This window comes from Dendrobates tinctorius, unplaced genomic scaffold (assembly GCF_039654945.1).
Source record: "Dendrobates tinctorius isolate UK_male_01 unplaced genomic scaffold, ASM3965494v1 ptg000041l, whole genome shotgun sequence".
NCBI lineage: Eukaryota > Metazoa > Chordata > Amphibia > Anura > Dendrobatidae > Dendrobates > Dendrobates tinctorius.
Genome location: NW_027361709.1, coordinates 6,853,300 through 6,877,031, shown reverse-complemented (window position 1 = coordinate 6,877,031; position 23,732 = coordinate 6,853,300). Strand labels below are relative to the sequence as shown.

The window sequence follows — 23,732 nt, the reverse complement described above, 5'->3', positions numbered from 1 at the left end:
TATGTAATAAGTTTCTTATACACACCTGTATTATTGATTTAGGCAAAGTTTATTGTTAGGCTCAATGTACTTCAGTATACAGTTTGCTCTTGAGCTCCCCCTACTGGTGGCTGCATGCAGTCAGCATGTTATATTTTAATTGTTATGTCTATGCAAAGGATTTAGAATTCAGAACTAGGAAGTTTTCCTCTTCAAATATAGAAAGAAGCTTTGTTGTCGAGTTTCATTACATCACGGATGCCTAACAGGCCTGGACAAATCCCAATAAATGACAGGAAGAATGATAGCACATGCACAGCGCTATTCTTTATGTCAAATCCAATTTTGCAGCGGAGCCTCAAATGTAAATGTGAACAAAGGGAGAATGGAGCTCATTTGACTCCTATTATGCTATAGAATCACTGCCACTGAAGGTTAGTGTGATTCACCTGTCCTGGCTCCAGCACTGGGCCTTGCGCCCTTCTCATGTGGCCAACTCCCTCTGGATTAGTCCCATCTCTGATATCAACAGCCAAGGTCTTTTAAGGCCGGCCCGGGCAACCTGAGTATTCAGGTAAGTACACCACCGTGCTACCAAGTGCTTTTGCAAGAGTTAAGCTAGTTTCACATTAGCGTTTACGGCCGCAGCGTCGGGCTGCGCACGGCCGCCGCTAAGCCCCGCCCCCTGCTGCGCCTCCACCGTAGCTCCGCCTACGGACGCATGATGCTGCATGTGTCCCCTATCTTTAGCACTGGGGACGCAGGCCGTGCGCAGTATGCGTTTGGCAGCACATGCGTCCTTTTGACGCTGCGCCGAGCGCACCAAATTGCAACCTGTTTCGTTTGGCGCTGGTCGACGCAGCGTCAAAAGGACGCATGCGCCGCCAAACGCATACTGCGCACGGCCTGCGTCCCCAGTGTTAAAAAAAGGGGACGCAGGACGCATGCAGCGTCATGCGTCCGTAGGCGGAGCTACCGGCGGAGGCGCGGCAGGGGGCGGGGCTTAGCGGCGGCCGTGCACAGCCCGACGCTGCGGCCGTAAACGCTAATGTGAAACTAGCCTTAGGCACTAGTCTAGACTTTTTTAATTATCCTCCCTGAAACTCGTTCCTGCTTTCCTGCATCCAACTACTATTTCCTAGCTCAGATCAGAGAATCCTGCTGCTCTTTCAGCGCTGCTGAATCAAGCTACAAGTTAGAAACTATGTGCTATATATAGAATTGTATCAGAACTGCTATGCATAGCGAAAATCACAATCTCCTATGAACGTCGGCCACAAGCCGGCGTTCACAGGAGATTCACAATGACAGGCACTGGGGTCTTCTGCAGACCCCCGGTTGTCATGCCAACCTACTGGCGCCTCCCGATCACATGACAGAGGCACTGATAGGCGGGATTTCTTACGGCTGGCGCGTATTAAATACCACTGTGAGAGATTGAAAGCGGGATTTAATTGGTTAACAGCCGCAGGTGGAGTTCCGGCAGATATATAATAACTTGCCATCAGTGGATAAGCCCTTTAGATTGCAATTCTCAGCACATAGGAGGAACTGACTTGCATTAACCAGTTTTATTTTGACTATGACATGGACTTCCCTTCCTCTCATCACCCAGAGTGAAACTTTGAAGCCAGAGAGGCATGGAGAGGTGCCAAGCAGACTGTGCGCAGAGAGAACAGCACAGACCCGTGGTAAGCCAGCGCACCGAGTATAAATATCATCATTTGTGTTCATAAAACAAAGAAGGAAATGATTATCTCCCAGATTGTTTCCAAAGAACCCTTGGCAGCAACAGAAAAAATAACACACGAGCAGCAAACTTGGCTGCAGACGGGGCTTTACTAAAAAAAAAAAAAAAAAATTCCTAACGACTCCGTGGCCTAAGCCTTATGGCGGATGTGCAGATCTCATATTGGCCATTGAGAAAAAGGAACCAATGTGACAGCACAGGGGGCAAGGAGCCAAGGGGAAATGGGAAAAGTTGTCCACTGTCAGCCTCGGAGCCTGACCCCTGACCCATAATACTAAACACTGGGCTCCATGTTCCCCAGATAAGGTTTGAGATAGAGAGAAATTACTGCACTGCCACCAATTCCTCTAGATTCTTCAAGAAAGGGTTAACTAAGGTTAGCATAGACAGATCTGGGATCCTGAATACTTGAGCACTGTATAGCAGTGTTAATTCGGTACTACATGGTACTACTTTAGTTATTTATCATAGTATAAGTTGGGCTCTTGCACCATATAATGGTATTGTATAAGCTCGGTGTTGCACTATAATTTGGGAACTGTATAGCGGTGGTCTTTTATTCATGTACAGCATTACTTGAGCATTATATGTGTAGTAATATTTGGATAATGTCACGGGTTTACCATGACAGAGAGGAGCCAGAAGACTGCAGTGCCTGATTTCTCCTACTCCTGCACTGTTTAAAAGCACTTCACCTTCATATTAAACGGTGCAGGTTTCTTTTAGCCGTGCAGGGGTTACTCTGCTCAGCTGAGAGCTCCTGGAAGCTTTCCAGCATTAAGGCTCTCGGCTGTGCACTGTTAGCTACTCCCATCTCCTATATAATCTGGGCCCTGGCTAGCACTCATTGTCCTCTAGCCTATGCTGCATGGATGATGGTTGTTGTTGGTTATTATTGGAGAAAGCGTTTGGTGGATTTATCTGTGACTGTTGCTAGGTTTTGCGTGTGTGATAATTCCCTTTCTTCTCCTACTATGACTTAACCCCATCCTCCACTCCCAGGTGTTTACCTCTGTTCAAATAGAAATAGAAAGAAATAGCCAGCTCACCAGAGATCAAGCGCAGAAACTCGGAGCTCCGTGCGGACCAACGTCATAGACCATAGAAGGAAAGTTCTGCTCCAGCTGCTATTAAAATCTTCTTTAATGAAAAACCATTAAAACATACAATGGTGAAGACTCTCCATGTAACCACACCACAACAGAGATGACAGGCTACGCATTTCGACCAGACGGTCTTTGTCAAAGCCATTACCTCTGTTGTTTGTGTGAGTATATTTGTATGATTGGCATTTTCCTTTATCCTCGTTTGTATTACCATGTTAGTCTGGTTGGTGTATTACTCTACACTACTACTCCGCTCTTGCCTGAGTGGGGGAATGGTACAGACTAAGGGCGAATTCAGGAGCTAAGGACAAGGTACGTGGCCCTGGCCTCTTCACCATCACCAGTAATCCGGGGAACAGGGCAAGCTAGAGTGCCCTTAGCGTTAGGGACAGGGAGTGAGCTCCTGGTCCTGGGACACGCGACAGAGTTGAGACAGATACTACATAACTCCATTATTGACTATAGCATGGTGATACTATAGTGCTGTATTATAATTTGATTTGGACAGTGCATAGTAGTGATAATTTGGAACTGGCGGCATTATTTGGATGTTGTATATGGGATAGCATATGGACGCTTCCTGGCAGAATTATTGATTATTGCTTGGTGACATTTTTTGCTCTATATTGGTTATATTATGACTCCACGTGGTATTATTTTTCATTCAGTGTGTAGGACTACAATTTGATTTGGGCACTGTATAGCAGTAGTCTTGTTATTTGGGCATATTATGGTGATGTAATCTGTGCGGTGTATGCAGGGCATTGTTTAGTATGGTGGTATCATTGTTCAGCTCTGCTGATCTATGGCATAATATGATAGAACTTGGACACAGAATAGTGGTGGTGTTTTGGTTCAGTACAGTACTGTTATATAGGCTTTTATGATAGTGTTATCTGGGCAATGAATAGATGGTATTATTTGGACACTGCTTAGCAGTGTTATCGAATATGGTAATCATCTGGACACTATCAAGTGGTGATTTTTTGTTGTGTTTTATATTGTTATTTGGGTGCTGTATGCACACTACATGGCTGTATTATTGAATATGGCAGTGTATAGCACTATTGTGATCTACAATGGAAATATTATGGCACAATATGATGTTATCACTTGGATACTGTCAAATTTTGATTTTTTTTGACTGTTATATTGTTATTTGGGCACTGTATTCAGGGTATGACGTGAACACTACATGGCAGTATTATTGAACACTGCAGTGTATAGCTCTATTATTTATTTATTATCTCTGAATGAGGTATAAGGTGAGCACTGTGACATGGCGATTGCCTTGTGTGGTTGTATTTATGCTCTCCCTAATAAAAAGAGACAATATTTTTTTTCTTAGCTTTGTCCATGATGGAACGAATAGTAAAAAATTCTACAACTTTCACTGCTACTATTTTAATACTTTTGACTGTTGTTTTCCACTAAATGACACGTCGTCATGATGCAGCTCTTTACCGTCAAGTCGGCCAAAGAAAACTGCAAAGACAAAAAAAAAATGTTTTCTGTTGGAAGGCAGAAACCTACGTTTGAGCAGTTCATCTACAATTAACCTTTAAACTGTGACATCAAAGACTGAACTCGACAAAGCAAGCGACTCCACTCACTTTGCCAGTGCTTGCTCAACAAATCTGTCAAGTCACCTGTCAACAGTAATAAAGCCAACGGCATGCACCTTATCTGGTGGGAAAAATGAGAATGTGGAGATCACCTGTCAACCTCGGCTTCACAGAACTCTAGAGTATTCAATAAAGGCGGCCTTCTACCCTGCGCTGAACAATAGTCACTTGTGTTGTCGCTGAGGCCGACGCCATATGATTGAATGTGGTGTCTAAATATACCACCAGTAAAGCACAAAGAGTTCTGATAGAAGAAGGTTGAACTCTCCAGTGCTCACATCAAGTAGGTCCCTTGCAAAAAATATTTTGCCCCAAATAAGTCAGAATATGATTCAGGTGGGCGTCCAGAAGCTACATCCTTCATTCATTCGAGCTGGCGAGCCCAAGATCACTGAACCCCTTTGACCCTTGGAAAGTCTCCGGCACTCCTTGCTGATTTCTATCATTGTATTCGGCTTTGGGGGCTCGCTCATTTTGTTGGTGATTTCCATTGATGAAAATATCTGAGCAGTTCAAAAAGTCTTTCATGTTGGAGAGATCAGAAGGGAGGATTTGTTTGGGAAATTGATGGGATTCCCGGCTGCATTAAACATGTCAGGAGAATAATTTACATTAAATTGGGAAACACCATGGGAACAAACATCAGTCTGAGTTACCCAAGCAGTTTTTGGTTTCAAGATCAGGTTACTGAAATTAACCATTGTAATTCTATTTGTGGCCAAAAATGGGTCAGGAGCAGCCATGAAGCTTTTCCAAGAAAAGAGAAACAGCGTCATCCAGCTCATCGATAGTGTGTCTTGGCCAAGAAAATTACCAAACTTCATCATACGAGCTCCATGACAGATTAGAAGATTATGAAAGGAATTCCGTCCATCCATTCAGAAGCCAAAAGGTGGACATCCAGGCAAAATATCAGAGTCAACAAATCGGCTCATTACAAGGTCTATCAGTTCTGGCGCAACAAACACGGCAGCGCGAAACGGCTGTTGTCCATCTTCCAGCACATTGCTCCCGCGCCTATGCCGATGCCCTGTGTATGTGAAATAAAGTGATTTGATTCACATGAACGGTGAGTGCCATCCTGCTTTTTCTCTTTCTCCACAACGAAATGTTTTGACATGTATGCTTGGCTCAGTTTAGCATGCATGTGTTTAGTAGGAAGCATGTCCTTTTGAGACATGAATAGCTATGGGTTAGTTTCGTGAAGAACTGAAAGATTGAACATATTGACAATGCTTCTTACTGTCATTGGGAAGAATCGGGAAACACCTTCATACACATAAGAAGGTCGGCCATTCCTGCTGCCACAGACAGAATTCTCAGTGCAGTCAGTGTGGTTTGAGTCAGTACCTTTTGCGTGGCTTTTATCTAATAACTTCTGGTACATTAGGTCATAGCCAGTATCAGTAGCTCCAACTTAACTGCATTGTCTACTGGGGTCTGCGGTTGGCTGAAATGCACAAACTGCAGCTCTGCCTGTTCGGATTGGCTGCTGAGTGTTAGTACAAGCCCAAGAGAAGCTCAGCTGGAAAACTGTTGAATATATGAAGGAAATGGAGCCCCAGATAATGGGTGTGTTTGTAGCTGATTTTTATTCATGGATAACTATCATATTGATACCGTAGACACAAGGAACATTGATACAATTATTGCACCAGATACAATAACCCATGTAAATCGGGATATTACAACGTCTTTAGAACATTTCCAAACCTTTCGAAATTGAAGAACACGCCTGCCCCTGCAGCAAAACTGCTCACATGTCTGCCAAGCCAGGATGCCAACACACACAAGGTGTATGCACAAAAACTCAATATTTGCATTATTGAATGACTACCCTCCCCCAATAAAAAAAAAAAAAAAACTGTTTGACAACCAATATGGCTGTTATTACAGGTTGTCAGCCAGCTCTGAAACGTTATATTTGTGATATCGGCTATATTGGCACACTTGCCATGTTTCCCTGCAAAAGAGAAAGCTGCCAGTAAAAATAGGAGATCCCCTCGAAGGGCTGTCAAGTCTCTCGGGCACTACATTGTTATTTTCACTCTCCAGCATTTTTTGTCAGATTTTGGTACTGGGTCTGTATTAAGGGGTCTTGTCTGGGGTATTTTCATATTTAGAAAGTCAGGTCTGGAGTTTTGATTTGTTTTGGCTGATCTAGGGGGTGTATTTAGGGATTCTGTCTATTTAAGGGTCTGGTTTGAGGGTCTGTATTTGCTCAGGAGGTCTATTCTCCGGTCTCTATTTATTGATGGATATTGGTCGGGGGGGGGTTGTATTTATTTAGATTACTGGTGTGGGGTATTATTCATTTAGCGCTTCTGTACTAGAGTCTGTATTTATTTTGGGGGTCTGGTTTGGGGTCTGTTTAGTGGGTTTGTTCTGAAGCCTGCATTTGTTTATGGAGTCTATTTATTTAGGAGTTTGGTCTGGTGTATAGCTGTACTTAGCAGCTCTAGGGTCTGGTTTGGGGTCTATTTTGTGGGTTTGTTCTGAAGCCTGCATTTGTTTAAGGGTATGTATTTATTTAGGGGTTTGATATAGTGTACATTTTTATGTAATGGATCTGGGTCTGTATTTCTTTACAGAGTCTGCTTTGCGGTCTTTATTTGTTTAGGGAGTCTGGTTTGGGGTCCGTATTTGTTTAGGGAGTCTGGTTTGGGGTCCGTATTTGTTTAGGGAGTCTGGTTTGGGGTCCGTATTTGTTTAGGGAGTCTGGTTTGGGGTCCGTATTTGTTTAGGGAGTCTGGTTTGGGGTCCGTATTTGTTTAGGGAGTCTGGTTTGGGATCCGTATTTGTTTAGGGAGCCTGGTTTGGGGTCTGTATGTTTAGATTAGTTGGGGGAGGAGCCGTTATTTAATGGCTGTGGTTAGGTGTCTGTATCTGTTTGAGGGGTCTTTTGCCTGAATTTATTTTTGGAGTCTGGGGTCTGTATTTATTTAAGGGTCTTAAGCCATGTCTTTTATAGGCTCCCATTTTTCCAAAGTAGGGAAGTATACAGATACTTAAACAGACGGAAGACTATCTGAACATTCGCTGATGGCGGCGTCTTCTAGACTTTGCATGAAAACTTCTCATCTGTGACCCTGAATATAATCCGTTAGTCATGTCTGGATGTAACAGAGACCTGTGAACGTGCCCTTTTCTATACGTTGCTCTGCTCTAGAGTCTGTTGCTGTATTTGTTCTCTTTTAGTTTGAAAATTAAACCCTTTCTTACTTTGATGATTCCTCCCTTTGATGTGTCGGACAGGTTTGCTCGCCTTTTCCCTAGGCTATTCTCAAAAATTGGATTAAATAATGTGCACTTCTCTAGTGTTCCAGTCTCAAGCGGTTGAGGTCTTGTGATTTTAATCTGTGTTTCTGATAAAAAAAAATAAAAAAAAATATTAAAAAGGGCAGCTCCAAATTAATGTGTACCTGTCTGATGTTTCAGGGACTATTCCGAATAAGCTGTCATGAAAAACACCATTTCTGTCCATTATGATTTGTATCCTGTATTTTTCACCAGTTATCCTCTCTGCATTCTCTGTCTCTACTTTTTAGTTGTCTCTGAGCTACTAGGTGGAGACTACTTGCTATGATGTCTTCAATATACAGTGCAGGCAGCTATGAGGGATTCCTGGTCTCCTGTCTATACGTAGCACATGGTCACAAATCGCAGCATGGAGGACACTGTACAGATTTTGCTCTAAAATCCACATTAAAAAAACACTTCAAACGCCCTTGGAAGGTGTTTTTTTAGGGTGTATTTGTTCACACAGTCTTTTTGCTGAGGTTTTGAAGCAATAACTCTCCAAAACCTTCCTTAAAAAAAAAAAAAAAAAAAAGTGAGCGGAAACGGCAAGTTTGAGTATTTATTTTTTTAATATAAAGGAAGATTCTGAAGAATAAGGCTATGTGCACACGCTGCGGTTTTTGCTGCGGTTCCACTGCGGTTTTGGCCCTGCGGAACAGCAGCAGTTCCGCAGACATGGTACCTTACCATGTTAGCCTATGGGTTTTCAAAACCGCAGTGCTCACGCTGCGGTTTTTTCCACGCGTTTTTTTTTTTCGCAGCATGTCAATTATTTCTGCGGATTCTGCTGCGGTTTCACACCTTTAACATAGTAGAGGTGTGAAACCGCAGGGCAAAACCGCAGGCAAAACCGCAGCAAAACCGCAGGTCACTTTACCTGCGGTTTTACCTGCGGTTCCGCGGGAAAAAACCTGCAGGTGAATCTGCAGTGTGTGCACATAGCCTTAAACTGGATTCACCACTGATGTAAAATACTGAACGTGTGAACGTGGCCTCACGGGAGGCCGAGCATTGTCTAAAATGAAGAAATAATGTGTGGAATTGGGTTTCATTGAAAATCTTGCACTTAGTGTTTTTTTTTTCTCCACTGAAGGCCGGGGTCAGACATGTGAGAAACTCGCACAAGTCTCGCTCCTCAATGCACGGCCCTGCCGCCAGCACTCGGGGGGTCATCTGAAGGCAATTGTCTATGCTGTGAAGATACGAGATGTGCAGCATCTGAAACAACGGACACTGGAAGCCTGTGCTAGCAATTCTTCTGCGGTGGAGCCATCAGTGTGTCAAGAGTGGGAGAAGAGGGTTGCATTGACAATCCGACACAATGGGCAGCACTTTGAACACATTTTATAAGTGGTCATAAACTTGTAAATAACTCATGAAACAATAATTTTACGTTAAAACCAAGCACACCATTGTTTTTCTTGTGAAATTCTCAATAAGTTTGATGGGTCACATGACCCTCTTCCCCACTGGAAAAAAGAAAGTTGGATCCAAAATGGCCGACTTCAAAATGGCCGCCATGGTCACCACCCATCTTGAAAAGTTTCCCCCCTCCCATATACTAAATGTGCCACAAACAGGAAGTTGATATCACCAACCATTCCCATTTTATTTAGGTGTATCCATATAAATGGCCCACCCTGTATAGTCACGAATTACAGGAAAACCTACAATTGGACAACAATTTCTGGCCCCCAATTTTTATTTTTTGAGGGGGAGTGTGGTATTTCTGGATTTTTTGAGGTCGTTAAACTTGCACATCTTGGTGATTATTGTGGCTAAATATGGCAGGACAGTACCTAACATGCATTCATGTGACCCAGTAGGACTTCATTTTGAAATTTTGTGGTAAATTTTGTGGTAAAACTAAGTGTCGGGGGGTAGATTTTGGCCGCACCGTGGCTACACCTCAGCGAAAAATGGCGGCCTTTCTACCTGTTTACACTAGGCCTCACTGCTGTTGTATCCATAATCACCCATGAATTATGCCTGGGTACCATATAGGAGCATGGTAGCCCGAGAAATTAACACCATCTTGTCTTTCGACATCCCTTTATTGGGACACCCAAGTAGAAAAAAAAACAAGGCCTAATTATGAAGGCTTCATGTGCAGTGACATTTTCCTGGTTGCCATAGCGACTCTGTGTCACCATGTCTTTTATATGGGCTCCTGATATACCCTCCTCGGCTTCGGTTGAACATAAAGAATAAAAAAAAAACCAACACGATAACAATGAACGGCAGATGGATAACACCGCCGCTGCCGAGAATTCATTTATGTGTGGAAGCTATGTGCGAAAAATGCGACATAACTGCTAATTTAGACGTGTCTAATGGCGTCTGCTCCAGGCTGGATGTGATTACCGCGTACAGGCAGCGTCAAATGGGACGTAAAATACGCCAGGAATCCAAACAGAATTTTATAAAATGGCGGCAGAGACATGAGGCCCTTTATTTTTTTTTTTCTTCTTCTTTCGATAACTCAATCTGGAGGTGAGGGACATGTCTGACGTCATGAGGCGCCGGACCGCTTGTCAGGCATCAGGAGGTAAAAACGTGTGGAAAATCCACAACAGCAGAGTTTTTCGCATTTGCGGTGGTTTTCTGCGCAGATGTGGATGCAGAAAATCTGCTGCGTATCACAGCACCAGACAAGTAGATGGGATTTTCTAAGTGTAACTTGACCCGCCGGGATGATTCCTAGGCTAAGGTCACACCTTACATATTTAGTGTTGATTTTTCTGCAGCTTCTTTACTGTACATTCAGATTAGTTGCAGATTTCACCTTTTAGTTTGCAAAATAAAAAAAAAAAAAAAAAAAGGGTGAAAGTAGCCCAAAGAACTGACTTGCCTCACCTTCTGTCATTTCTGTGGAGAAATTTTCAGAAACGATTGTTTTGAGTCAAATCTAGTTACCTGGTGCTGTATTACTCCGTGAATTTTCTGAACGCAAATCAACATTAAAAAAAAATCTACACCAAATCTGCAACGTGTGAATTATTAAATGCCACTAGAAGGAGTAAACAGATGGCAGAAGGAATGTAGAATACAAAATGTAAACAATTTCATTCATATATCATACAATCACATATAGATGCCTCAAAGTACCAAAAAGCTGCTGGATATATGGACAGAATAAATCACTACATTATTAAAAATAAACCAATAGTGGTGCTGCGCTATGGTATATAGTGAAACCGCTATAGACCAGGTTATAATAAGTGCCCCAACTGACACATTACTCCTACATTTAGTCCCTGGACCTAACAGAAGCGGATCACATTCTTTAGCAATTCAGGGTAAACCATAACAATTGCTACCAAAAGTAAAATAGTAATACCTGTATATAATGTCCACACTATCACCGCAATCTACCCCGACGCGCGTTTCGCCTCTTCTTCTTCCGGGGGCATGCCGGTAATTTGAGGCATCTATAAGTGATTGTATGATATATGAATTCTAATATGAATAAAATTGTTTACATTTTGTATTCTACATTCCTTGTGCCATTTCTTTATTCCTTCTAGTGGCATTTAGTGTTCATTTATCCTTGCGGAATGTACCCATAGTTGGTTTTGGGTTTTAAGGACTAATATGTATATAAACGTGTGAATTAAGCCTAATGCTGCGTGCACACGCTGCAGATTTTTCCGTGCGGATCCGCAGGTAAAGTGACCTGCGGTTTTCCTGCGTTTTTTCCCCTGGGGTTTGACACCTGGACAATGGAACAGGTGTCAAACCGCAGCGGAATCCGCAGAAAGAATTGACATGCTGCGGATTTCAAACCGCAGCTTTTCCACACGGAAAAGTCCGCAGCATGTGCACTGCGGATTTGAAAACCCATAGGATAACATTATACTGTACCCTGCCTGCGGAACTGCGGATCCGCAGCAGAATCCACAGCGTGTGCACACACCCTAAATCTGAAGCATGTCAATTATTTGTGCATAAAGGGTGAAATCTGCATCTTAAGGGTAAGTGCACACGTTGCGGATTCATCTGCGGATCTGGCACTGCGGATCCGCAGCAGTTTACCAAGGGATGTACAGTACCATGTTATCCTATGGAAAAAAAAACAAACCGCTGTGCACATGCTGCAGAAAAATCAGCGCGGAAACACAGCAGTTTATTTTCTTTCTGCGGATTCCGCAGCGTTTTTACATCTATTCCATTATAGGAAATCGCAGGTGTAAAACCGCAGGCCAATCCGAAGAAAAACCACAATAAATCCACAGGTAATCCACAGTAAAAACGCGGGTATTTTGACCTGCGGATTCTGCGTGGAAAATTCCGCAGACGAATCCGCAATGTGTACACATACCCAAAAAGTGTGGATTTTGATGCAGATCAGCGGCGAAAAAAAAAAAAAGCACAACGAATCTGCAACTTGTGAAGTTAGAAAGCTTATTGCTAACAGTTGTAATGGTGGCAATATTACTTCTAATTTTGCAGTATTCTGAATGAATAGCAAACTTTTTATTTTTTTTCTGACTTTTTTTTTCCCCCTATAGTGCCGTATTTGGATCATGCACAATTGCTGTGCACAGATTTGGATTTTACTTTTTTTTTGTCTCATGAATCTATGGTCACAAATTGTGTTTCTTTATGCAAATTTTCAGCTGCATTTTACAGTACCAGCAAAGTCTGAGATTTCAGAAATCTCATGCAGGTTTTTTTTGTCCTCAGTATTTTGTGAAATACCTTGGTTTTTGTCAAATGCAGCATGTCGCTTCTTTCAGTGTTTTTTTTATCTGCATTTTACACCCATTGAAAGCAATGAATGGGTGGTGCAAGAAACGCTGAAAAAACACAGGTATCAGTTTTCATTGCATTTTTTTGTGCCAAAACCTCATGAAGTAGGAACAGATTTTTTTTGGGGGGATGCACTAAACTTTATCAACAAATGCAAAGGGGGGGAAGCTCCTCCAGCAAAGTCACATAAAAAAAAAGTTTACAAACAACATCTTTATCATTGCAGTATTAAAAAGTGAATGCACTGGTCACCATGAGAAATTCAAAGTACATAACTGACGCGTTTCACCTAGGAGCCTTAATCATGGTCTTGTATGCAATATCTTGATTTTTACCAAATGCGGCATGTCACTTTTTTCAGTGTTTATTTTCAGCAGTTTTTATTGCGTTTTTTTGTGCCAAAACCTGATGAAGCATGCACAAGACACAAACGTAGCATGACAAAAACTAAGGGAAAAAAATGCACCAAAAACTAATCAAAATCTGCTTTTTTGAAGCAAGTTTCTTACTGCAAAGAGAACAGGTTATACCTGCGGAAAAAATACCGAATCAATAACATAGAATAAGCGATGATGGGATGCTTCTCCCCTATATTCCCCAATCTGATGTATGTGATTATTATGTTGTTTTTTCTCTCTCTTTGAATGGAGAACATTTCATCTGGCAGTGAGCGCACACTATAGGAGTAGGGTTTCCATGGAGACTTAGAGAATAGGGGGCGCTTAATAAAAGTGAACGGAGTACAAAAGTGTAGATGGGGGGGGGGGGGGATGATAGATCGTATTCCAAGCCCTTCACGCAATGAAGCCTCGTATGCGAAGCGCGTTGGAAAAGTAAGCTTCGCTCATTCAGAAAATGTCATTTATTCTTAGGGTGATGTAGGAAGGCTGGTGGGAGGGAATTGTAAACCGTGATATTGGGCTCATGTAGCGCCAAGACTGGGGTCACACTGGACAACAGCAAGTCGCTACGGATATGGCAAGACCCAAAAATAAAAAATGTATGTTTGGAGTGCTTTTAAAATGAGCATCTGGGTGAAAAGAAAGCAGCCTGTGTCACAGTATTTTTGGCAATTCTCTAGCATTGGTATCATATACATGAATCAGGGTGATCAGGATGAACAAAGTTACCTACAGGTTAAGAAACAAAAAAAAAAAAAAAAAAAAGGGGGGGGGGAGGTGTTTGAATAAAAATGCGGACAAGGCAAGCCCCGAGTCGTGTATGTAGTATCAATGGGGTTAATCACTAGAGGAGATTTTCTCACAAGACTCGGCAGCACGTGGCTTTCACAAGTTATGCGCTGAAGACAAGTATTTGCTGTCATGCGAGCAAGCCGCCATTGTCAGCCGTCTCCCCTGGGCCTGGCATCAAAACATGACCAAAGTGGGACATTTCACTATAAGCTATGCTGGCCCCCAACTTCCTCAATCGGAGAGGGATAAGCTGCCAAACTTATTTATGGGACATTATTATATTCGATAATGACATGAGCCGACTCGATATTATTAAGGACGGTTACATAATTTACACCTAACGAAAAATAAAGTATTGAGAAGTTCTAATCGTCCCTTTTAGGTTCACAGTTCACATGTTGCGTATTTGATGCAGATTTTGCTGTCCATAAAATCAAAGAATTCATACAGGTCTACTCCCATGGAGTCTCAGGGAAAAGAGATACCTACCAGATTACTGGGGAAGTGCACCTTTCAGCCATTGATGGTAGGTTTCCAGGTAACCTACTGGCCAATATTTTAGTGCCCCAAGTCAGGACTTTGAATCCCATCCCTGGATTGACCAGAAATGCCCACTTTTTGGTAAGGGTTTGCATAAACTCCATCCCTTTGTTGCTCATTTAGTAGGGATGTCTGAGCAAAACTGTTTTTGGCAAGTAGGCAGCTACTGGATGGCATGTTGCACTTGGTACTGCCGCCATTATTAAACCCACCGTGGATATCACAATTAGGCCGGCGTCACACTAGAAAGGAATACGGACGAGTGAGAGGCGTTAAAAAAACGCATTGCACACGGACCAATGATTCTCTATGGGGTGGCTCCCATCAGCCGTATTTTTGTCGCGTATTTTATACGCTCCGTGCCAATTGCAGCATGCTGCGATTGTCAGGGTAGTACGACCGTAGTACGCCAATGCAAGTCTATGGGTGCGCAAAAAAATACGGATTACACACGGACCACACATGTGACTTGCGAGAAATACGTACCAGGTGTCCTTTAGAAAAGCCGGCAATTCAGTGCGAGATACAGAAAATGACAGGTTTAATAAAGAAAAAAAAGGATAGATATATACACATAGAACACATATTATATACACATATATTCTATTTTGCAAGTCTCCGAGAAAAAAACACTATACGGATTACATACGGATGGTTACATGAGAAAAATACGCGGCCACACCCTGACAACGGATAACATACGGAGCACTATTTAGGGACCATTTATGCTTATTACGGCCGTAAAATACGGTCCGTAATTCTCTATGTTGTGTGTGACTCCAGCCTTATGCATTTTTTCACGGTTTGGCAAAGTTCTGACTATATGTAATTCAGCTTACTTGAATATTTCTGTTTGTGAACCAGGAGGCTCAGGCTGAACAAAGACATAGTAATGGAGGAGACCACTGGCTGGGAATAGTATGAGACTATGAAAGACGAGATTAATTAAAAATATATATCTTTATTAGTAATGCGTTTGGACCTTGGGTGTCGAGCTGTAGTAAGACAAACATTTCTGAAACTTTCCTCCACTTTTTACAAACACTTCCAGTCATCTGTCACTCGTGTCGTGGCCAGAAGGAGATTCTCTAATAGCTACCATTACCTCTAAGAAGTCCAGCAGTGAACCGTCTTGCAGGGAAACATTTTCTAATGGGTCAGATCTCTGCGTCAAAAAAAAAAAAAAAAAGTTTTTTTTCTGCTCCTAAAATGCAGATTACTGCTATATTTTCTGCACAGTTCCTGGCCTAAGTGTAGATTCCCACAGAAAATATTAACTGCAGACCACCCGCAGTGAACAGACCCCAAATGTGATGTACATGTTTCCCACCATATATTCCATTGCCCCTGTGCCGACAAAATAAAAAAAAATAAAAAATTACCAACAATGGAAATAGTCTTGCCTTTACTATATCCTAATGTTTTGTGTATACAGCTCCTCTGCAGATCTATGGTTCTCTATGGTTACAACTACTAACAGTGTCAGGTCTGATCCTGCAGTCTTCTGCCCTGTTTCCTTGCTATCCTGCAAATAGTCCATGCAGATTTTAAAACATGCCATAATTGTGTATACAGCTCCCATGCAGATCTATATATCTCCACAGTTACAGATTACCCAAATTCTGCTCTGACCCTGCAGTCATGGTGTTACTCTACTCTTGTTGCCAAGTTGCCGACAATGATCTCAAAAAGTGTCTGCAAGATCAGTTACTTGCAGTGTAACCATAGAGACGCATAGGTCTGGACTGGAGCTGTGTACTCAAAACGGTAGATTTAAAAAAAAAACTTCAAAACTAGTTATTTATTTTTGGTTTTAGAAGCATTAAGGTCATTAAAATAAGTGGTTGCAAAAATACACATACCTGTACGTATTAAGTCAAGGCAGCAGAGCTGTACGAGTATACTCAGGTAGGTGAGGGTCTGACATTTTGGGGACAACTCATATCGACGCCATCTGTGTGCACAGCTGGCAGCTTTCCTGCCAAACTATCTAGGTCCTGTACAGCAGCAGTCTCCAACCTGTTGCAACTACCAGAGAGGATGTTGGGAGTTGTAGTTTTTGCAGCAAAGGAAGACAACATCAACAACTCATATTTTACCCTCACATGGCATTGTTTTTTGTTTTTTTTTACATTTATAGCAGTTGCGTTGAATGTCCCTTTAAGATCTAAAAATTGGGGGTAATTCTTGCACTAAAATCAGCGCCCACGACCTAAAACAAGCAGCTATGACAGTATAAATGGACCAAGAACATAAGCTATACATACAGAGCGTATACACAAACGCACCAGCCCGCCCAGCCTCGCCGTGACAGTGGCGTTGCCGTGCTATTAGTGAGGTCTGCATTCATCGCAGGAGGGACGCCGCTTTAAACGCACATCCTTGTTGCCTAGTGAAACAATGGTAATTGGGATACCATCCAGCTGGGTTAATTACCCCTGTCATGTAATTGCCCCCCTCTCACTCTCCTCAATGTGCTCTGACGTCACCTGCCACGTCTTAGCAGTTTATGTAATCCTGTAATGCATTAATCCCACTACAAGCTGTCAGCGTGTCCTACACCCTCAAGGTCTTTTGTTTTGCAGCCCGAGAGCGCGTTCTGCGTTATTAATCAGGGCCTCGTAAATCGCTAATTCCAATCACTGCCGGGTGACACGAGACGTCAGCAGCAGCGCCGCAATCACCTGCCCAGATCTCTTATACTAAACATTTCATTGGATTCCGTTTACTATTTTAAATTTGATATATATATTTTTTTTTTACTTTGCTACGGATGTCACACTTTCCAATGCACATGGTGAAACGTGCCGAAAATCAGTTACTTCCCGTTAACGGTATTTCTCTGAGCCCATGACGGCACCACGGAGAGAGGGGATCCGCCCCACGGGGACAGGAAACCTACAGATAAAAAGGCGGTACCTCTCCCCCACATCAGGTGTTTTACAGAGCATTAACGGAACTTCAGCCTAATACTAACACAACAACTTTAAGAAAAAATTTCTATAATTATTAAACTGCGTAGAGGAGACACCACGTGACTCTCTGACTAAACTGTATTTACAATAAGTGCGCACCCCACGCGTGTAGGGAGGGAATATACGGGTGCCGTCATGGGCTCAGAGAAATACCGTTAACGGTAAGTAACTACGATTTTCTTCTTCCCCCATGACGGCACCACGGAGAGAATTGCAGAGACTATCTATTAGGGGGGGACCACTGACTCCAGCACCCTTCTACCAAAGGTTAGATATGAGGAGGTGGCTAGGTCCAGCCGATCGTGGTTAAAGAAAGTCGAAGGAGAGGACCAAGTGGCGGCTCTACATATCTGTTCAATGGAGACGCCTGCTCTCTCTGCCCAGGAAGTAGACACTGCTCTCGTGGAATGGGCTGTTCTGCCTGGAATGTCCGCACCCTGAGACGAGTACGACAAGGTAATGGCGTCTCTTATCCACCTGGCCAGCGTGCTCTTTGATGCCTTTCGCCCTTTCTTTGGCTCCTGGAAACAGACAAAAAGAGACCTATCCTTCCTACACTCCCTGGTGGCCGCTAGGTATCCAATTAGGCATCTCCTGACATCTAATGTGCCTCCCCCCCCCCTGGTGTGCGACTCCTGTGCATCTCTAATCGGCTCCCAGAGATGCTTTGCGCTGCCCACGTCATCCGGTGGCGCCCGCCCCCCCCCCCCCCCGAGCGTGCGCACTGGCCCGGCCTACCCAGAGATGCCTTGCGGCGTGTGACGTCGCCTTGGCCAAGCCCCGCGCACTGTCGCCACCCCCGGCTCCCAGTGATGCATTGCGCCGAGGCCGGCGGCATCTCCTCAAGCTTCCGGCACGCATGGGGGATACCGCGCCCGCTGACGCTCTCCCACGCCGGTACCTGCTCCGGCCCAGGGCCACCACAGCAGCACATTGGGAGGACGCTATCTCGGGAGAGGCGGTCTTCTGGAAGCGCTTCTGCCGCCTCTCCCTCCACACACCCTGGAGGCTCGCTGACCCCAGTGGTGGCGCCTCGGGTAACCGCCCCAGCCGGGACAGGGGGCTCCTGCTGTCATCCTCCAGACTGGTCGGCTCCGGCTCCGATGGTAAGTCTGTAGGTTCCCTATGGGGACAGGAAACCAACCATACACTTCAAATTTATGTTAAGGACATATAACTCTGCCCTTCACCTCGCCAAACAGACCTACTTCACCACCCTGATCTCCTCACTATCCAACAACCCCAAGAAACTTTTTGACACCTTTCACTCCCTCCTCAGGCCAAAAGCACAAGCCCCTATCACAGACATTTGCGCTGATGACCTGGCCTCCCACTTTATAGAGAAAATAGACAATATCCGTCAGGAAATCCGCTCCCAATCACCAAGTTCAGTGACTCCCATCCCTCCCTGCATTTCCCCTGGCTCACTCTCCACATTTGCTCCCATCACAGAAGAAGAAGTCTCCAGGCTCCTCTCCTCTTCTCGTCCGACCATATGCACAACCGACCCCATTTCCTCACATCTCCTCCAGTCTCTCTCCCCAGTCGTCACAACTCACCTAACTACAATCTTTAATCTCTCCCTCTCCTCTGGCATTTTCCCCTCCCCCTTCAAACACTCTATCATTACTCCATTACTAAAGAAACCCACCCTCGACCCATCCTGCACAAACAACTACAGACCAGTCTCCAATCTCCCCTTCATCTCTAAACTCTTGGAGCGCCTTATATACTCACGCCTTACCCGTAACCTCTCCACTCACTCCCTCCTAGACCCTTCACAGTCCGGTTTCCGCCCCCTACATTCGACAGAAACTGCACTCATCAAAGTGACCAATGACCTTCTGACAGCAAAACGTAATGGTGACCACTCTCTGCTCATTCTTCTCGACCTTTCTGCAGCTTTCGACACTGTTGACCACCGTCTCCTACTCTCTAGGCTCCAGTCACTAGGCATTAAGGACACTGCTCTTTCCTGGTTCTCCTCCTATCTTTCCGACCGCTCCTTCAGTGTTCTGTTTTCTGGCTCCACTTCATCTCCTCTTCCTCTCACTGTCGGGGTACCTCAGGGCTCAGTCCTTTGGCCCCCTTCTCTTCTCTCTCTACACGGCCCCAATTGGACAGACCATCAGCAGATTTGGCTTTCAGTACCATCTTTATGCTGATGACACACAACTGTACACATCATCCCCTTACCTTACCTCCGCTGTACTACAGAACGCCACTGACTGTCTGTCTGCAGTCTCCAACATCATGTCTGCTCTCTATCTGAAACTCAACCTCTCCATAACTGAACTTCTTCTGCTCCCACCATCTACTAACCTCCCTAAATCTGACATTTCCCTCTCTGTGGGTGGCACCATAATAACACCCCGACAGCAGGCGCGCTGTCTAGGTGTTTTTGTTCGACTCCGATCTCTCCTTCACCTCCCATATACAATCTCTTGCCCGCTCATGCCGCTTACACCTAAAGAACATCTCTAGAATCCGCCCTTTTCTCACCATGGAAACAACAAAAACTCTCACTGTCGCCCTGATCCACTCCCGCCTGGACTACTGTAATGCACTATTAATTGGCCTCCCTCTCACTCGACTCTCCCCTCTCCAGTCTATCCTTAATGCAGCAGCCAGGATCGTCCATCTGGCTAATCGTTACTCAGACGCGTCCGCTCTTCGCCAGTCGTTACACTGGCTGCCAATTCATTACAGGGTACAATTCAAAGTACTTGTTCTCACCCACAAAGCTCTCCACAGTGCGGCACCCCCTTACATCTCCTCCCTCATTTCTGTCTATCGGCCTAACCGACCGCTGCGCTCTGCAAATGACTTTCGACTAACCTCTGCCCTAATCCGTACCTCCCACTCCCGACTCCAAGACATCTCTGGAATGCTCTACCCCAAGATATTAGGACCATCCACAATTTGCATAGTTTTAGGCGCTCGCTCAAAACACATTTGTTCAGAGCGGCCTATCACATTCAGTAATCAAAGTCATGTTATGTGTGTGTGTAGCCCATTCACTATCTCCATCTAACCCCCACCCCCTGAAGATGGCTGGACCGTCATTGTAAATACATCATTGTAAATACAAACCTGTGCTTTGTATCCCCCCCACCTCATTGTAGATTGTAAGCTCCACGAGCAGAGTCGTCTTATTTCGCTTTAATTATTGTATTGTTAACGTTGTTACTTATGACTGTTGTGTTTGAAACTGTTCAACTGTAAAGCGCTGCGGAATATGTTGGCGCTATATAAATAAAGATTATTATTATTAACTGATGCGGGAGAGAGGTACCGCCTTTTTATCTGTAGGTTTCCTGTCCCCATGGGGTGGATCCCCTCTCTCCATGGTGCCGTCATGGGGGAAAGAGAAAATCTGATCCTTTTCTGCAGCAAGAGGGTTTGTGCACACGTTGCGGATTCGGCCCTGCGGATCCGCAGCAGAATCTCCTGCGTTGTACAGTACCATTAAAGTGAAGCTAAAATGAAAACCGCTGTGCACATGCTGCAGAAAAATCTGCAGCATATGGGTGTGTGCAGACGCTGCGGAGTCCGCAGCGGATTAATCCGCACAGATTTTGCAAAAACCGCAGATTTGACCTGCGGATTATCTGCGGTTTAGCCTGCGGTTTGGTCCTGCGGATTCACCATCTCCACAATGGTGGAGATAGGAACCTGCTGCGGATTCCGCAGAAAGAATTGACATGTCAATTCTTTCTGCGGTTTCAAAACCGCAGGAAATCCGCGCGGATTTTTCCGCAACGTCTACACAGCGGTTTTTGTTTACCATTCACTTGAATGGTACTGTACACCGCAGCTAAAACTGCTGCGGGTCTGCAGCGGCCAAAACCGCTGCGGAACTGCAGCGGAATCCACAGCGTGTGCACATACCCTAAACGATGCGGGTTCATTTCAGCAGCATGTCAATTCTTTGTGCAGATCCGCAGCGTTTTGACACCTGCTCCATTATAGGAATCCACAGGTGTCAAAACGCAGGGGAAATCTGCACAAAATCCCCAGGTAAAACACAGGTCATTTTACCTGCGCATTTAGCCAAATCCGCACGGAAAAATCCGCAGGGTAATCTGCAACGTGTGCACATACCCTTAGGGTGTGTGCAAACGCTGAAGATTCTGCAGGTAAAATGACCTGTGGTTTATCTGCAGATTTTCTGCGGGTTTCCCCTGCAGTTTGACACCTACCATGGAGCAGGTGAATCCGCACAAAGAATTGACATGCTGCGGATTTGAAACCGCAGCAAATCCAAGCGGAAAATTCCGCACTGCGGATTACATTTTTCATTGGATTATAATAGTGCTGTACACCACAGCAGAAACTTCTGCAGATCCGCAGGACCAAATCCGCTGCATGTGCACACACCCTTAATGGTTTTGCATTTATTTATGCTGCGGAAATTCCACAAGGAAACATCGTGAACAATTTTAGACATGGATTTATCTGCAGAAAATCCGGCACATACAGTATGAAAGCATAGATGAGATTTTAATGATGTATTACATGCATAAACTGCAGTTTTGTTTTGTTTTTTAATTCGGCATCACGTTAATCCTTTGTACAGATAAGAGATAGTGGATTAAAGGGCTTGTATCAAGTTTTTATCGTCAGGAGCGCAGAGCACCACTCCTCTGCCAGGGGAGCAGCGCGCTCCTGATGATTGACTGCTCAGTGGCTGAGCTGATGGCCCAAACTGTCCGCTCCCCGCTGTGCAAGGTCACTTAGGCTGGCTGGATCCAGACGTCTGGATTGTTGTAGAGCAGCACTTACAAGCTATACAGCAAACAGCTTGCATGACGCGCTCTTGGCCCAGAACAAGCCGCTCGGCTTGGAAATCAGTTTTAAGAAGAAAAATTTCAGTTTTACTTCTTTTATAGGAGGAGACAACTTTGCATGGTGGCTCAGTGGTTAGCACCATAAGGTAAAACCCGCACGTGAACATGGAGCCTTTACTATGGAAGCACAGCGGGAGATGGGCTGTATGTGCACCTGTTAGGGTACGTTCCCACATAGCGAACATGGCATTTTCCACTGTGCAGTTGTGTCGTGGGCATAAAATTCAGTTTATTAGCAGCAAAATTATTATCTCCACACACGGAGGAAAAAAAAAAAATTTTGCAGGATAAGATGACCTAAGGTACGGATTTTAGATCCCCTGCGTGTTAATTCTTACTGCAGATATCAACGGAAAGGACAAAGTTGCGTCAACACGCACAGCATTTTCACGATTTGATGTTTTGGGTTTTTTTTTCCACTGCGGATAATGCCGAGAAATGTGAGATATAAGATGGATGGATATTTATCAGATGATGTACAATTTCATCTCTTACTTTGGAATTACCTTTTCCTTGCCGCCCACTCACACCTACAGAGCGGCACATTACTCACTGTGCCGTCACCCTGCGAGGATCGGTTTTTCTCACCGGTAACTGGCGGTCTGCTTCTCAGTGAATTCCCCCCCAAATTCATTATGCTCTAATATGATGTCCTTAAAGGGGAAACTCACATCATTCTCGGATGAACTGCGTCATTCATTAAACTTAAAGCGTTAACTCATGCAGTGCTGCATCTCGTTAAACGATACGGATGCCCTTTGATGGATGTCATTAAAAATTCTGCATCGTTCGGTTTTTACAGGTTCTTTGTTTCCCTGCCCATTGGTGGCTGCAATTGGTTACCCCCTTCTAGCCGTCTTTTTCAGAGCTCCTCTGAGCTGAATTCTGACCAAGTCACAGTTCAGCTAAACTTTCGTGCGGTCTATGGTCACAAGTGAGCACAGACGAACTCCAGAAAAGACAGGTAAAAATAAGAATGAGCTCACTGATGAATTCTCTGAAAACTCATTCTGCAGCTAGCAATGTGCAGGGATCTACAGCACGGAAAAGCAATATTGCTAATTTTTTTTACAAAACCCAATTGCAACTTTTTTTGCTAAAAAAAAATAAAAATAAAAAAAAGGCCCTGAAGATCTCCATAGCCTTTAATAAACCATCAGAACAAATGCCATTACTGTCCTGATACTTTGCTATTCCTAATGACTCCCCTCATACTTATGCATGCTGGGCTTGGCTGAGTGCGTTTGTGCTCAATGGGGAGAGAAGACTAAATCGCTGATGCACACTGCCAACTTTTTAAAGAACTGGGTATGCTGGATTTGAACATGCCCAATCCTTCTTTCCACCCCAATACAGTGGGATTTACAAAAAAAAAAAAAAAAAAAAATCAGATTGCATTAGTACCAATTTAATCCTATGCTCGTGTTCTCTGTGGCATTTTTTTTCTCCTGCTCCGATGGAATAAGACAAAAAAAAAAAAAAAAAAAAAGGAAGTCTACGGGTGCGTGTGAAACATTGTACTGCACTCGGATATCACCCGAGTGCTGTGCGATTCCCGCTGATAGCAGGGTAGATGGAGAAATTAAGTTATCCATCTCCTCCGCACCTGCGCTTTACATGCGAGAGGATCGCACCGGATGAGATAAGCTAGTGGGACCCCGG

The 23,732-nt window shown here is 44.2% G+C and overlaps 1 protein-coding gene across 1 annotated transcript in view; it reads left to right on the top strand.

Moving 5' to 3' along the window:
- The first annotated feature begins 355 nt into the window (after nt 1-355).
- Nucleotides 356-23,732, top strand: part of LOC141088852 (rab GDP dissociation inhibitor alpha-like) — a 106,475-nt gene continuing 83,098 nt past the window's right edge. The window contains exons 1-2 of the mRNA XM_073575074.1: nt 356-553; nt 1,595-1,670. Coding sequence (XP_073431175.1) covers nt 1,620-1,670 — 51 coding nt within the window. The 5' untranslated portion in view covers nt 356-553; nt 1,595-1,619. The remainder of the gene's footprint in view (nt 554-1,594; nt 1,671-23,732) is intronic.